Raw genomic sequence first — 16,592 nt, 5'->3', positions numbered from 1 at the left:
CCCCCCCCATCTATCCATCTCCCTGCTCAGACCCCACCCCCTAGCCAACTGGTTCCTCCCGCCCTCCTCCCCCCTCCCTCCCTTTAACCAGTTTCCCATTCTGCCTCTTCCCACCACCCCATGCTTGCTTCCCAGCTGCTGACCATCCCACCTCTGTCCATCGGCTCTTCCAGGCCGTTCCATGCTTTTATTGGTCTCATCCCCCCTGCCCCCACCTAAACCCTTCCTTAGACTCATCTCCCCCCCACACCACCATTTGGTCATGGCTCCACCTCATCTGTGTCCTCTCTGCCCTCACCCGAAGCTTCTTTTTGTATCTACGGGCAACCGATGTGGGAGTGGGCGTGGGGGGGCAGGGAGGAGCCTCAGAAGGCCTCTGCCTCTTCTGGTGCGCTGCTGTCCCTCGGGGCCTGCTGCTCAAGCTCTGCAAGGAGAGCCTTTTTTCCTCCCTCTCGTCTTCCTCCTCTCCCTGCTGGCTTCTCTCAACTTAACTTCTCTGCGTTAACAATTTGTTCCCTTTCACACAGTCCCCAACTCCTCCTCTGAAGCTTCACCGCCTCACGGGTCTGTTGTTGGGCCTGAGGGAAAGGACCAGGGGCTGGGGCCTAAGGGCTTGGCCTTGGCCCATCACGTGCGCTGGGTTTCAGCCTGACTCTTTGAGGGTCATGGGTAAGCCCCCTTGGGCCCCAGCCCCCCCCCCGCAACTGCACAACAAGACATTTGGACTAGGTTTCCCCAAAGCCCTGAACCCTAATCAAGGATCCCAGGGTTCCACTGCTCCCTCTCGCCCCCGGGGACACCACGTGCGCATAGGGGCAGCGTGGCAGGATCAGCTAGAAGGTTACAAGCCACATCTTGGGTCCACTGCAGCTCGTGCCCACCCCCTTGTGCAAACTCTGTCAGTTTGACTTCCCAGACGTTGTTCTAAGGCCGTCCAGCTCAGGAGGGGATATAGGAAGGACAAACAGATGTCTGGAGGGAAAGCAGAAGCTTCAGTGGCATCAGTCTCCTCCGCCAGGTAATGCACACGTTAGTCATGGTGGATCCTTGGGTGCCAGAGGTTAGCCGAGGGGAAGATCTCAGCCTTGTCCAAGAGCAAGCTTGCCTTCCAGGTAGATCTTCCAGAATCTGCCGATTTGACTTTATAATAAGCGGAGATGGTCCACTTCTTGTCCTGAATTGAGTTGACAAGAATCCTCAAACAGCCTTGCAGTTAAAGGTGCTTGAACTAACAGCCCACCCGCCCTACCCTACCCGTAAGACCTAGAGGCAGATTACTCTCTCATGCTGCACTGGCTCAAGCTCAGACTTGGCGGTTTAATGGCGGACACACCCCTGACTCCAGCTCTCTCCAGCCCAGGTCTTGTGCCCAGCCCTGGGACTTAGCTGTCTTCTTCCCAGTCTCCGTTTCTCCTGCCCTCCTGAATGCCCTGCAGCACCATCTTTTCTCTATCTGGCCATATCTCACTCTGTTTGTTCTTGAGGAGTTGGTATCTGCAAGGTACCTGACCCTGGGTGATTAGGAAAGGTAGTGGCTCACAGTAGAGGATGCTGAACACTGTCTTTTCCTGGCTCCTGTGTGGGAGCAGGGCTCATTTTTCTGGGTGTCCCTGGCTTTAGTATCTGAGCAGCTCACCTGTCCCACTGAGAGGGGTCTAGGCTGGGGATCCTGCTAAGCACAGCGGTCCAAGTCTTGGCCAGAGGAAGGGGCCAGGGAGTAGACCAGAGCAGCCCAGCGAACAGGGTTGGCCAGTACTCACTGTGCCTTGGTTGTAACCAGAAGGAAGTCACCTCCATGCCCAGTTGACACTGGGCGCACAGCACCAGTGGGAACTCACCTAGTCTTCGGGGATTCAGGTTGCCTTGGGTGTTCTGAGGCCAGAAGCCAGGCAGGGGGAAAGAAAAGGTGGTGCTTGACCAGAAGCCTCCTCTTCTTAATCTTAAGTGCTTTTTGCTCCTCTGTTTAATCTTAAGTGCTTCGTGTACCTGTGGGGGCTAATCATCTCTGCGCCCTTGGCTCATGGGGTGCCATGAGGGTGAGATGGAGTCATGGATGGGAATCACCTTGCTGCTGTAGTGCAGCAATGGCCACGGTTACCATCCCCTGCTCAGAGCTCTTCCTCTAACACCCGCTGCCCTCTCCATCCACCCCTAGTTCTTAGACAAGCCAGAGGATGTCTTGCTCAAGCACCAGGCCAGCATCAACGAACTCAAGAGGACCCTGAAGGAACCCAACAGCAAACTGATCCACCGGGACCGAGACTGGGAGCGGGAGCGCAGGCTGCCCTCCTCGCCCGCCTCCCCCTCCCCCAAGGGCACCCCTGAGAAAGTCAACGAGGTAGGTCTCACCCTGAACCCCTCAACAGGGGCTTTGGGTTAAAGAGGGTCGGGAAAGTTGCTCTGCACCAACTTACACTCATCTTCCACACCTGTATGCCTCCCCCAGTTGCTGCATGAGGTGATGATGGGGATGGGGTGGGGGGCAGTGGTGCGTTAGGCTGGGAAAGACAAATTCACTACATCTTGGAATCCTTCCGGCCCCAGGGACCACCTTGAAAAACTCAAAAGACTGGCCGTGGCTTGGTGTATTCCCCGAAGTATAATTGGAAAGGGGTGTTTATTAGATAAGCCCCATGTCAGACCAACAGAATCAGAATATTTGGAGCTAGAGCCCTGGAATAACAAGTGCCCTGGGGATTCTCATGCCCGCTAAACGTTGAGAATCCCAGCAGTTGTATCCAGTAGCCAGATCCTTTAGTGCCTATTGTGAAAACAGATGGGTGGTGTGTGTGTGTGGGGGGGGAGGTGTTCCCTCCCGGAAGGATCCTCGGAGCCCACTAGAGGGGAACAGATCCTCCAAGAAAATTAGACCCGAGCCTCTTGCTTCAGAAAAGGATCCCACACCCACATGCCTTTCGGAGTGGAAAGCATGGGTTATTTTCTCAAATGAAAAAGAGATAAAGATAGGATCTTGAGAATTCCTGTACTTCTAATCCCAAGCTATTATTTTTAGCACTGCTAAATCTTGGCAGTATTTACCCCCATTTAGACTTAGGTGTTTTCTCTCTAGCACTGCTGCTTACTTGTCTCAAACCCAACTGATCCAGACTGACACCACCTGGGTTTGAATTCTGGCTCTGATTCCTGCTAGCTGAATGACTCTGGGCTTATTACTTAATCTCTCTGAGCTTCCATTAGGCAGAGATAATAAAAGTACCTACCTCATAAGAAAGTTGTCAGGATCCAGGGAGATCAAGCATCGAGGGGCTGGTAGAGTACCTAGATGCTCAGTAGGAGTTAATTATTGTTTCATTTTGAGAGTCCTGGGATTCATACAGAAGGTTATTTTCAAATTAGAACCCCTTTTTTCTTTTTTAAAGATTTTATTTATTTGAGAGAGGAGGAGAGAGAGAGCATGAGCGAGGGGAGGAGCAAAGGGAGAGGGAGAGGGAGAAGGAGACTCGACGCTGAGCAGGGAGCTTGACATGGGACTCGATCCCACAATCCTGAGATCATGACCTGAGCCAAAATCATGAGTCAGATGCTCAGCTGACTGAGTCACCCAGGTGCCCCCCCCCGAACCCCTTTTAAAGTTGGAAGGACCCTCAGAACCTACTTGACTTAAGCTCATCACTTTACAGATGGGGCACTGAGGCCCCGAATGGGAACATACTTGTTCAGTGTCACAGCTGATAGAAGAGGGGCCAGAACCTGCTTTTCTTGTGTCCTGGCCATTGTATTTGCTGTTAAATCACAGCTGCCGGGAGCAAGACCAAATCATGGGAAAACCAGCATAGAGTCAACTGTGTATGTACTGCCCTCCAGTGCTTTGAAATTTGGTGATGCAGTCGTGACCTACAAAGTGAACATTTGATTGAATCAGTTCTCCCCATGGCCTCGACATGCCGGATAACAGGGCCTCGTCCAGTGAGGATGCTGTGGTAGTTTCCTGGCTGGTGATTCATGAAATATGGGATGCTTTGAGGGCCTTTAAGTCCAGTGCTATGGAAGGAGGGCAGATCTGCAGCTACTGAGAGCCCCTGTGGTCACCCCTGGCACCCTGGGCTGGGCCATGGGGGCTGGTCTAGTGATCCAGGTACAGGCCCACTTCTCCGGCCCTGAGAGTCTTGACCACAGTGGCCTGGCAGTGGCTGAGGAGGAATGCAGAGGCTTTTGGAAGGGTGGGACTCTAGCAGAGCAGGGCAGGATGAACCCTGGGGAGCGGGCTGCAGAGCTTCCTGGTGCCTCAGAGCAGCGTGGCTTGGGAGTGTGCCCCACCTGCTGGTCATAGCTGGAACTGCTAGAAGAAGGGTCTTATTCAGAGGTGGGTCTGTTCCAACCCTTGCCCCTCACTGATGCCCCAAGAAGTGTAGTCCACTGCTGGAAAGAATTCTGGTCCAGGAGCTCACCTTGGAGCTATGGACCATTTAACTGGCTTCCAGGCCCCACTGGCATTAAGAGACCCTTGAAGATTTGGAAGATGGGGAGAAGCTGTAGACAAGGACTGGACTGGGTTCTTGGGTGAGTGATATCACCTCTCTGAACCTTGCTGCCTAGTCAGCCCATCTAAAGGGGGACCAGAATCGCCATTCCATAGCGTTGCTGGGAAGGCTGAGTGAAATAATGGGTATAACAGCACTTTATATAAACTAGAAAGTGCTGTACAGTCATGGGGCCGTTGCTTATGGTGACTGGAATCCCTGATTGGACTTTATGGAGGCTCTCCTGCAGGGCTGTGTCATCAGATGTCCTAGTGGCTTCCTCATATATTGTTGGACCTCATCTGGGCCAAGGGGAAAACAGTGGGAACTTAAAATAGGGACTCCAAACTTTATTTTTTTTAATATTTTATTTATTTATTTGAAGAGAGAGCATGAGCAAGGGGAGAGGCAGAGGGAGAGGGAGAAGCGGGCTCCCTGCTGAGCCAGGAGCCCGATGTGGGGCTCGATCTCAGGACCCTGGGATCAGGACCTGAGCCGAAGGCAGACACCTAACCGACTGATCTACCCAGGCGCCCGGGACTCCAAACTTTAAAGAAAAGTTCCCATTTGCCAAACCCAGATTTTCATTTCAAAGAGGACTTTTTGAAGGGCTAAGAGCCAAACGGCAGGACTGAACCATTGCCTAAACCAAAGACACCCAGGGCAGACTTGTAATCGGAGTCTGGATGGTATAGCTCCTCGGCCTCTTGATTGGGAGCCTCTTGATTGGGAGCCTCTTGAAGGAGAGTGGTATGTTTCCGCATCCCTCTTGAGTGAGGGCAGGGAGCAAAGGGTCCGAAGGCACAGTGCTGGCTGGCAGCTGACCGTGGGCCTCCCTTCCTTAAAGGGCCACAAGGGGCAGCTCTTCTCTCTCTTGCCCCACTGGCCTGACCTAAGCCACAAACTCTTAAGGGTGTGGGACTTACAAAGCTGGGCTATTTACGGGCTCTGTGTGTGTGTCTCTCCTGCTTCCTCTCTCTTCCTTTCCTCCTGTCTCTGTCTCTCCTTCCCTTCCTCCCTCTTCCCTTTCCTCTGGCCCTGGGCCTCCCCTGCAGTCCCGGAGGACCCAGGACACCTCTCCACAGGACTTGGCACCTGAGCCTGGGACGGCCACAGGCTGGGAAGTGTTCACTCAGAAAAGCCTCGCAGCGTCTCCTGAGGTTACTGTCGGCACTTCCCCGCCCACACACAGCCACCCTAATGGTTTCAAGAAACCCCTTTCTCTGGGTTGAGGGGGGTGGACCAGGCTCTGCCATACAGGTGGGAGCAGTGGGTAGCCCTTGTGTCCCCATGCTGTGACAAATGATTGTCCCCATTCCAGGGATCCATAAAGGGCCGGCCCCTCCCTCATCCATTGTTTCTCAGGAATCAGGACTGAGATCATATTCTGGAAAGACAGGACAGTTTGACTGGCTCTGGCTTCAAAGGGGAAGCTGAAACGATCTCCTTCTCTTGGGCCCTGACTTTAGAGGCAGGTTCTGACATCTAAACTTGAGATCAGGGGTCATGGCACCTAAATGCATTCTGCCCTGGGTCTTTTTGCCGTTCAGAAGCCTGAGTGAGGTCTAACAGTGGCTCTGTAGGGGAGGGCCCCGCATTCATCCTCCATCTTCATCTTCTCTAAGCTCCTCTTGACAGGCAGGTGAAAGTGGGCATCTTGCTCTAAGGAGCTTCCTTGGGGTTAAAGAGATGTTGGCCAGGCAAGTGTTCTAATGAGGAAGGCATTACTTCTGCACCCAGGACTGCAGCTGGCGGAGGGCTCTTGGGACTTACTGTGTCCTGCTAGACATAGAATCCAGGCCCAGGGATGGAGGGCTGCATCTCCCTCTGTGCCAACAGCTCAGAGGCTGTCAGGATTAGAAGGTACTGGCCTACCGTCTGGGTGGAAGGTCCTTCTCCCTGAGATCTGACCCTCCCCTTTATGCGTAGTATGTATGAGGGCATCTCCCTTTTTCAGTTCCCATGGAAAAATTTTCTAGCTGCTGAAAATGTGCTGAAACTGTAAAAGACATGAGTCAGCTACATAAGCGGTAAAACAGAAGTCACAGTTCTACTCTGAATTTTTCTTCAGTGTAAAACTAAAAACAACTACCAGCACAGGAGTCAACAGCATCCCAAGGTTAGGGAAATAGTGATGCCCTGGAGCACAGAGATGCTCCTAGAGCAAAGGACAGGTGCCCATACTCCCGGGGGGGGGGGGGGGGGGGGGGGGCCACAGGCGCTCTTCATCGGCATCCCTGCAAATTGTCCATCCAGCCCCTTCCACAGAGGGCGCTCTTGCCATTCTTCACAGCAGACCATTTTGGCTTCGGTCGCTTGTTGGGAAGGTTTCATACTGAATTAAAATCTGCCCTTCTGGATTACCTGTCTGTGGGCCTCACTGTACCCGCTGTTCTGCTGGGCATCCTCCTCCAGAGTTCAGCACCTCCCCTCCCCCTGAACGCTCCTCCTTTCCTCAGAGGTTTCTCCCAGGGTGTGGTTTCTGGAGGGCTCCTTGTCCTGCAGGGCCCAAAGTGTGACCCAGAGCCCCAGGTGGGGACTGAACAGCCCAGAGTCAGCAGAACCGCCTGGCTGGAGAGTTTCTCCTTTTGGTGGGTTGCGTGGGAACAGAGCTGGTGGGCGCCCTCCTCCAGCTTCTGCTCCTTGCTGCAGTACCTCCAGCTGGTAGCAGGGGGCGCTCTGAGCAGGCACTGACGGTCTCTCATACTGTAATCGGGTCAGGACGACTTTCAGACCAGCCCCCAGGGCTAGGTGCAGCGCCCCCAGTTCCTTGGTGCTAATGAAGTTTTCTCTCTTTTGTTCAGTCTTTTTTTCTCATCAGGGTGTTCACTGGTTAAAAGCAGAGCCTCCTCTTCCCTCACTGCACACTCTGTGATCTGTGCAAGTCACCATTGCTTCTGCAAACCTCAGTTTCCCCTTTGGAAATAAGGGCAGTAGTACCTGCTTCACAGGTTGCCATTTGGATTAAATTTAATAACTTTAGACAAAGGGCTGGCATTGTATGGCACAAATTAACTAAATATAAGTACGTGTTTCTTCTTCCTGTGGAACCTTTATATACTGTGCTGGTTTCCGCCCTACTCAGCCTAATTTCTAAGCTTCTAGTTTCTAGAAACTAGTTTCTAGTTAGACTTGGGGCAAGAATATTCCAGAAGGGGTCTCATTGACCATCTTTAGCCCTCATTGCCGGACTCATGATATCAGCACAAGCTGAAACGGGAGCCTTAGAAGAGAGTAGAAAAGAAAAGAGACCGGGCTTCTATAAGGTCTTGAAGCACTTGTCGCTGGGATGGTTCAGTGGTGTTGTTCTGAGGCTTAGCAACCTGAGGTAAAATCCCGGAAACCTACGCCTGGGCCTTCCACCTTCCTCTGATCTCTTTTACCTGTTGGCAGGATTCTTTCAGTGAGGTTTGATTCCCTGAAAACCATGGAAATTTTGCTAACATGGATTGAGGCAGTGGAGGTAAGAGAGTTTACAGCCTCCTTGAACCTTCAGAATCCTTCACATCTTATGGGATCTGACAGACACCTCACCATGTCACAAGCGGAATCAGAGCACAGCCATTTACATCTCTCCCTTCCTGTGGGAACAGTTTCTGGCACATCTCACCATGGAGGCACTTCCAGAACTTGGATTCAGAGACTGGATTCTAGACCTGCCTTTGCCCCCGGCTCCCTCTCTGACCTTGGACATGGTGCTTACCTTTTCTAGGCCTCAGTTTCCACATCTGTGCCATAAGGGGCTGGAGTCAGAGCAGGGATTTCAAAGGAGGGCGGTGCCTTGACACTGGCACAGCTGAGGCCTCCAGCTTCAACATGGCAGCCTGTCTCTGGGCTTACATGTTGGCCTTCCGTTGAGGTTTTATGTGAAGAAAGTATTCTGTGGTGGCAGTATGAATGCCAATGGCCTTCTGGCTTTTTTTTTTTTTTTTTTTTTAACAATTCTGAAGTCCATCATTTGCTCCTAAGTGTTGCTTAAAGGACTCTAGGAGAGATGGAGGGCTGTTTTGTCGACAGCTTGACAGTGCTACACTCTTATTGGTGCTTTTGACCAGTAATGATACTTGGGTCTTTATTTCCTTCCATGATGTCTTCTGGTCAGCCCTTTTCTACTCTTTCCATAGATTTTGTCAGAATTCTCCAAGAATAGGCCTTGGTATTCTTTTCTTTGGGAATGAACCCTACAAAATTCAAGCTGTTCAGGCCACTGTGGTGACTGGCACTGACCTCTTCAGCTGAGCATTTGGCATTTTTCATTCTCATCTCTTTCCTTCCCAGAAACTCTTGAGGAGAAGTCAGATTTCAGGCTGTGGCTCTTGGAACTTAATTCAATGCTTCCCCTCTTGACATTAGATTGCAGTTGGGATCCATAGTCTATAGGTTGTGAGGTAAGTCAGCAAGGATCTCAGGCACTCTTTTCCTGACTCTACCATGAACTAACTTGACCTTAGGGAAGTCACTGACCTTCTCCAAGTCTCAGTTTACCCATTTGCACAATGAGGAACTTGGACTAGAGGTTGTCTTAGGAGTTCTTTATGCTCTAACATTCAGAGATTCCATGTGATGTAAGTTACTTTCCCCTCTGACAAGAGCAATTGTATTATTAAAAGAGAAAGAGGAAGAGTCCTGGCCCATGCGTGGATGTCCATTGTTCCATGATTCACATGGGGAGGGCGTGAGACCCCCATCCTATTTTACCAACTTGGGGTAGTGGTTGAGGGGAGTCGGTAAATAATTTGTTGGGTGCCTTGATGGGAAGGGGAGCCTTGATGAGGCTGACTGGCATTGTCATGCCTTCTCTCCCCCAGCCAGTTCTGGGGGACATGCTGACCTTTTGGTGGTAGATTGGTCCCTTCTTGCAGAGGAAAAAAAGTGACCCGTTCTTCAGGTGCCTGATATTTCATGTTAACTCTTCTTGCTCCAATTGAAACACAGGGTTCAGAGCATTGGGTATTTATAGAAAGAGAGTACACTAGGCCAGAAGAACTCAGCCTCCTAAAAGTGACCACCACTCAGCAGGAAGAAAGTAAGGCAGGCCTCGCAGATATCCTTGCTGATGGCAGACTCTCCAAGGTAGACGTCCTGGTGGACAAGTTCAAAGTCGAAGTGGCCACAGAAGAAATAGTGGGAGTTAGAAGAGCAAAGACCCAGCACCAAGGAAGAATGATTGCAAGCCCTGAAGACTTTGAGGCAATGTGGGAGGAGGGCCCCTGGGTCAGGAAAGGCCCAGAAGGGGCTTCTCTTGCTGCAGGCTGTGCACTGGCAGGAAACCTCCTTGAGGGCTCCCATTTGAGGGTGGGCACTGGGGAGGCCACCATCAAGAAGCGCTGGATCTCAGGTGGTCAGCTGGAGGGCCAGATGGAGCTGAGGAAGGAGCTGGAGGAGTTCCAGACTTGGGGAAGACCTGCTGCCTCGGGGACCAGGCTAGCAGAGGCCAATGTCCCTTCTCCAGCCTCCGACAAGGGAGGACTCCAGTCGTTTCTGCTGGACCCAGCCCAGTTGGAAGCCAGAGCTGACTCGAGTGATGAAACCGAACCTTCCTTTGCGGAGAGGAGCTTCTATTTGAACTATGGAGAGAAAGATTCTGAAGACCCACCTGTGGAGGAGAGGGAAGAGCACATGGATGCCCTTCCTGTTGACGAGACCAGGCTGGAGCGCTCAGAGAGGCTCCCGGAGAGCTCTGTGCTCACTTCCTCAGACCCACAGGGCCTTGCTGCAGCTTCCAGCAGGAGCAAGGACGAAGAGGGTGATGGCCATATGGCCTCCTTAGAGGAAGGGGCATGGTCCCCCAGGGACCACGGAAGACCAGATGGCCCAGAGGCCTTTGTTGAGCAGCTTGGTAAGGGACCTTCTCCAGGGCAGACATTTGCTGAGGACTGGGAAGAAGCTGGGCGGGGGGTGGAAGGAGAATTTAGCCACCCAGCATGCAACCTAGGCACAGAGGAAGAGGCCCCCAAGGGTGGAGATTTGATGGAAAAGGCTGAGAAAAGTTCCCCAGCAAGATGGCAGAACCACTCACCTCACAGAGAAGGGGGCATGCGCCCAGACCTCCCAGCCTGCGCCCTTCCGTGGACCACCCCTCCTAATGATGTCAGGAAGCCAACCAAGCCAGACAGAGCCAACTTCCTGCCCCAAGACAGGCGACTGGTGCACATCCCAACAGGAGAACCTGCGATGGAGGACAGAAAGGCCTCAGTGTTTCTTCAGATGGAAGTGATCGCCCCCCTCCCAGCTTCCCCTGATCCCTTTCAAGCTCAGGCAGCTCCGGAGGAAACTTCTCCAAGCCCAGCCCCTCGTGGGTCAGGGGAGCCTCCACAGCTTGGGGATCCTTTTGGAGAACAGTCCGCTGTGTTTCTCAAGCATGCCCATCCTTTTAAAGGGAGCCCAGAGCCCAAGGACCGAGTAGGACTGTCTGTGACCCCAGATGGAGGTGAGCGCCGGGCACCTCCCATTGCCAGCAGAAAGCCCAGACTTGTCTCTGAAGAAGCCAAGGGGGCTGTACCCCTGGGGTTGGTGTTCCCTTCAGGGAAGCAAAAGGGGATGACCTCTTTCCAGGCTGGGGGCCAAGAGGGCTCCCTGGAAGATATTAGCAAGACCTCAGTGGCCAACAAAATTCGGATCTTTGAGACCCATGGAGCTGAAGCTCGCCGAGCGAGTCAAGGTGAAACAAGGGCCCTCATGAGCGAGTTGTCTTCAGAGGCCTCCGTGGGTCAGGTAGAGCAACAGCGGAATAAGCTTCTGGACCTGGGCTTCGTCCAGCTCCAGTCCCCAGGGGACTTTGCTGGCCCCAAAGCCACCCATTCCTCAGTGACGTCGCTGGCTCCCAGACACTTCAGGGTGGGCATTGCTACCACATCCCCCCAGGAAGAATGCACGGACCTCGAGCTCATGTCCCCTGATTCGGGCTGCGAAACTGCGCTGGAGGAAACCACCGGGGGCACTGGCCACGTGAGCCCCCGCCCCCACCACTGCCCCTCCCCTGCTGGGGGAGCCGACCGCATGCTCCGTAGCTCTGTAGAAGCATGTTTCAGGGGCCCCTCGTCATCACTGCGATCAGAGGCTGCTTGTCCATTCCTATGAGTTCTCTTCCCTACACAGGCCCGAGGGTAGCCCGGGCGGAATGACGGGTTCATCTGCTTGGCCCCTGTTAGCTTAGCCACAGAGACCCTCGGCTTTTGGTGTGACCTGGCACCCAGTGGGTCACACCGCCCCAGTGGAGAAGGTGGCATCAGCGCCAGCCGACTACATACTTGCTTTGCCTTGCTGCCCCCACCTGCTGGGCTCCTACCTGTTTTGCTTGGCTTGTCCAATGATCTTCCTTCATCTTTTCCCTTCCCTGGTTCTCCTGCCTTGGGGAAGCTGACAGGCCAGAGGTTTCCATCCTTCGCTTCTGGTTCCCTCTTGGTCCCACTGCCAAGTTCCTTTCTGCCTCCTTAAGACTAACTATCTTCTCTAATCCAGAACAAATCCGGAGATGCGGTCAGGGAAGAGAAGCCCATCACCAGCTTAGCAGCAAACCCCCCTGGAAAAGGGGGGCGCCTGAGATTCGCCAGCCCCTCGGGCCCTCAGGTCTCTGCAGCCCCCCAGTGCCCTGATGCCCCGGTCATCTTTACCTGGCCAGGGTGCATCGCTGCCTTCGACTCCCACCTGTGCTGGCAGTGCCTCTGTGGCAGCTCAACTCTCGCTTGTCTGGAATGTGTCCTCACACCTCTCAACCTTCCAGAAACTGGCTAAAATGGAAGCTAAGTTTAGCAAGTGAATCTCTTAAGTGCACTGAGTCTCTAGAACCTGAAGCCAACTACTTAAAAAAAAAAATATATTTGGTGGGTGTTAGACTGGGCTTTAAAAAGACTGTCCTGGAACAGCCAAAAATGTGCATGTGGTGTTTAATCCCCGACAGGCCAGTTGAGAGGTATGTATGCGGGACAAGACTTGCTGGTTCCCCTCCAGCAGTTCCTTGGCCTGCCGTTGTCAATTACACTGATGGGACTAGAACCTCCACTCGGTGGCCTGCCCGCTCGCCCCTCCTGGAGCTCAGGGCTGAACTGATGTAGCCCCCGGCTCCCAGGAATTAACCCATATTGTTCCTCCCCCTAGACGATACTGCCCCCTCCCACAGAGACTCAGTGGAATTGACAAACCATGTTGGCTTCCTCTTTGTTTCTCAAAGCTCTTGGCTCTAGCCTCCCTGCCTTCCCATCCTGGGTTTCCCTAAATCCCTGGGTCTCCCCTCCTTGGTTTCTGTCTCTCGATGCCCACTTGCACGGATGGGCCTGGGTCCGGGCTCCCATCCCTGCCTTGCACACAATGCCGCTTCTGATAAGCTCCCAGTTCCAGACCTTGGATGGGGCTTCCTGTCCAGAACCAACTGGCGGGATGTTTGCTTTGTACTTGCTTTGGCCATCAGCGGGAGACCCTCGGAGAGGAGCGTTCCCCACTCTTGAGAACTCTGCGGGTTTTTCAAGCTTGTTGTCATGTCAAGGAACCTTTCCGGGAGTGTTTTTCGTTTCCTGACCTGCTCTTCTATTTGAGACACTGAAACGGCCCCAAGGTTTCTTCTGTCATTCACCATCTTGCTTTCTCTCTTCCCACCCCACACCCCCGTTCCTTTGATTTTTATCTGGCCATAGAGAGCAGGGCTAAGGGAGGGCTCAGAGGAGAAGGTCAAACCGCCTCGTCCCAGGGCCCCAGAGAGTGACACAGGAGACGAGGACCAGGACCAGGAGAGGGATGCGGTGTTCCTGAAGGACAACCACCTGGCCATTGAGCGCAAGTGCTCCAGCATCACGGTCAGCTCCACGTCCAGCCTGGAGGCTGAGGTTGACTTCACAGTCATTGGTGACTACCATGGCAGCGCCTTCGAAGACTTCTCCCGTAGCCTGCCTGAGCTCGACCGAGACAAAAGCGACTCAGAGACCGAGGGCCTGGTGTTCTCCCGGGATCTCAACAAGGGGGGCCTCAGCCAGGAAGACGAATCTGGGGGCATCGAGGATAGCCCGGATCGAGGGGCCTGCACCACCCCAGATATGCCCCAGTTTGAGGTATAGTGGAGCATCCTGGAGACCTGGGCCCGGCGGGCACTGCATGTTCAGAGGGCCCCGGGCCATCTGTGAGAAGACCAAGCCGCCAGCCTGCAGCCCAGAGCCCCTCAGCCTGAAGCTCTGTCTCGTGTTGCATGACTGTCCCTCGCAGAAAGCATGGTTCTGTGCTCGCATGTTTGCCATCTTGGTTCACCCCTAACATGCACTCCTTGGCGTTTTAACCCTGTGACCCCATCGCTTGCCCGAGGTCAAGTGATGCCAGGCGATCTGGTCTTACTCGCCTCCTCTCCCTGTCTGTGTTGCATGGCACCTGCAGAGAGCATGTGCTTGTGGACTCGCCTGTGGCCTGGCCTGAAAGTCGATGGTTCTTACTGATCCTGGCCTGGCTCCTCTCCCCGGGGCCTGGGCTTCCTGGCGGAAAGGGCAGCAGTCTGAACCCATCTGGCCCTGGGGTCTCGGGGTAGCAGCAGAAACTCCTAGAGAGGAGGAAACAGCATCACTGACGGGGACACGGGGATTGACTGTGTCTGGGTCCCTCTGCTTTGTGTCCTTCCTTCAGAGGGTCTTTGTCCTGTGATTCCTTCGCCCTCTCAGCTCTTGCAGCCCCTGCCTACCTCCCACCACACTCTCCTCTCTCCCATGTTCCGAGCTTTGAAATGTGAGCTCACCTACTCTGGGCATCCACTCCATGCTCTACCCTCTGGGTGGAAAGTTTTGCATCCCTTTCTCTGCCTTGCAAACTTGTCATGTTCCAGGACCAAGTCTAGATATCACTTTCCTAGCAAATGCTTTCCTGACCACCTTGCGCAGAAGTGTTGCTCCCTCCACAGCCCCCTTGCTCTGGAATGTTTCTGCTCCCCGGCATCGTCCTAGGTAGTCAGGTCAGTGGCTGCCAGGCCCACTGTCCCCCTGGGGGCAGCTCCTCTAAGCCTGCACATGCCAGGCATTAATAGATGATTAAACTGGATGAATGGCTAGATCTCATGGTTACAGTAATCTATAAGAATCCCTCTCACTACCCTCCCAACCAGATGGCAAGCTATTTCATTCATTCCGCTCACATATGCTAATAGCCACATGAACTGACATTGCTGGAGGAGTTTGAAGAAACTGATCATTTAACCGGAGACTAATAGACTAGAGGTTGAAAACCGGTGGCCCCAGGCCAGATCTGGCTAGCAGATGTGTTTTCTTTGACTTTGACTGAAAAATTGGGACATGGAATATAAAATCCGTAGGTGTTTTTTTTTTTTTAATCATTAAAAAAAATCAGATGATCCAAGTCATTCAGAGGCCATGGCTGCCGTTGGCCAAACCTGAGTGGAACCCTTGTGTTCTCCTGTTGACCCCAGTTCTCAATAAGCCCGCTGCACCCCTTTACATCTCCTGCCTGCCCCCCCCCATTGGCCCCCAGGTGTGTGACTCCTCTTCTCAAGAACAGTTCAAATGAAGCAACTGGGAGGCGGCAGCATAATCACTGAATTCAGTGACAGGTATATAAGGACAGTACTTAGTGGGGGGCCCAGCACAAGCCCAAAACTAGCTCACAGCCACCGGGAGGTTATGTGGTGGCGGGGTCATGAGCAGCCTTTCTGAGTGCTGTTGGTGGCTCTGGCTATCCCCCTAGGCTGTCTGGGACGGCTTGCTTGGCCTCTTTGCCCGGACCTGTGTGCCCTTCCAGAGACCCAGCCAGCTGCAGGGATGGAAGATATGCTACAGTGGCCTGTGAGCAGGAGTCATGCAGAGGCTTGGGTTATGGAGTGTCCTCCCTCATCTCCCTACAGCCCGTGAAAACGGAAACCATGACGGTCAGCAGCCTGGCCATTAGAAAGAAGATTGAGCCTGAGGCTGTCCTGCAGACCAGAGTCAGCACTATGGACACCAGCCAGGTAACCTGGGCCTTCCATTGCACCCTGAGCATAGGTATTGGACATTTAAGGGTGGGGTCCCCACCAAGGCCAAGCCCCGTGGCCAACTCTTGCCACTCCGGCTTCCCCAGAGCCTCCATGTTAACCTGGATGCTCTTCTGAGCTTCATTGTCCTCCCTGAGCTCTGGGGGTGGGCGGTGGAATGAGTTCCTGTCCTGGGTAGACCACACCTCTTACAGCCTCGATTTCCCATCTCTGAAATGGGAATGATCATGTCTCCCTGTCCTTCTGGGAGTGCTGTAAGGACTAGTAGCGAGTGGACTAGACTGTGGCCTTCAGATTGCTTGAAGGAGTTGGAAAGGTTTCTTGAGGTATCCCAAGGGCTGCTTTGGGAGAGAGAGGGAGAGATCCCAATCCAGCTTTTGTCAGAACGACTCATACTGGATCATTTTTTTTAACACATGGGGGTTCCATATCATTGGCAAAATGAACAAACTGAGAAAAAGATTTAAAAAAAAACATTTGTCTTAGCAAGATGAAACATACTTGGTACCCTGGACGGAGCAGTCCGAAAGACACACAGGTGCGCTATGGGCATACGGGTGCACAGAGCATTGCTGAGGTTCCTCTTGTGGTTTTTGGTTTTTAAACTTAGAACCTTGAGATTGTAGGTCTGATAGATGCCCTCTTGGTTCCTCCTGGCCAGAGGAGCTGCACTGCCAGGGGTGGAGACTAGTCTGCGTTTCAAGAACTAAAGTGAGGCGTAAACCAACACAGTGTGGACAACTGTGTCGTTTCCAGAATATTTTTCTTCCCCGATTGTAACATGCACAGTGGTCTCTGTGTCAGCTGGTGCAGCGGCCAAGACGCTCGAGTTGTAACGAGCCGTGTGATCTCAAGCCACACGCCTCCTCTGTGGCCTATTTTGTTTTAGTGGCCGGTGTTTTATTTTGTTTTCGTATGGAGAAATATAGAGAAAACTAAAAAGGCCCCAAAGTCAACAGCCCAGTAATCCTTATTGACGACAAAACAAAACAGTGACAAAGTGTTCACAGTTACGAAATTCGAACAAAACAGTTTGAAATGTTTCTTGTAATTCTTCCTAGGAAAAAAAAATCTATGCATATCTCATATATACATTTACATCTCAAGATGGCAGAATTTTACACGGAAAAGGTCCTCTTTTACACCTCACCCTTTTT

At 52.9% G+C, this 16,592-nt stretch overlaps 1 protein-coding gene across 8 annotated transcripts in view; it reads left to right on the top strand.

The window, feature by feature from the left end:
- Nucleotides 1-16,592, top strand: part of EPB41L1 (erythrocyte membrane protein band 4.1 like 1) — a 139,137-nt gene that overhangs the window by 104,361 nt on the left and 18,184 nt on the right. For 6 of the 8 annotated variants that reach the window (XM_073880477.1, XM_073880476.1, XM_073880478.1 and 3 more), the window contains 6 exons: nt 2,156-2,338; nt 5,537-5,641; nt 9,417-11,429; nt 11,943-12,050; nt 13,112-13,522; nt 15,307-15,411. In XM_073880477.1, coding sequence (XP_073736578.1) covers nt 2,156-2,338; nt 5,537-5,641; nt 9,417-11,429; nt 11,943-12,050; nt 13,112-13,522; nt 15,307-15,411 — 2,925 coding nt within the window. The remainder of the gene's footprint in view (nt 1-2,155; nt 2,339-5,536; nt 5,642-9,416; nt 11,430-11,942; nt 12,051-13,111; nt 13,523-15,306; nt 15,412-16,592) is intronic. The other 2 variants (XM_073880481.1, XM_073880482.1) reach the window with 1 other exon arrangement.

The sequence above is a fragment of the Callorhinus ursinus genome, unplaced genomic scaffold, assembly GCF_003265705.2.
Source record: "Callorhinus ursinus isolate GAN/ISIS: 27379988/994484 unplaced genomic scaffold, GSC_fseal_2.0 scaffold38, whole genome shotgun sequence".
Classification (NCBI taxonomy): domain Eukaryota; kingdom Metazoa; phylum Chordata; class Mammalia; order Carnivora; family Otariidae; genus Callorhinus; species Callorhinus ursinus.
This window is presented reverse-complemented; position numbering and strand designations above follow the sequence as displayed.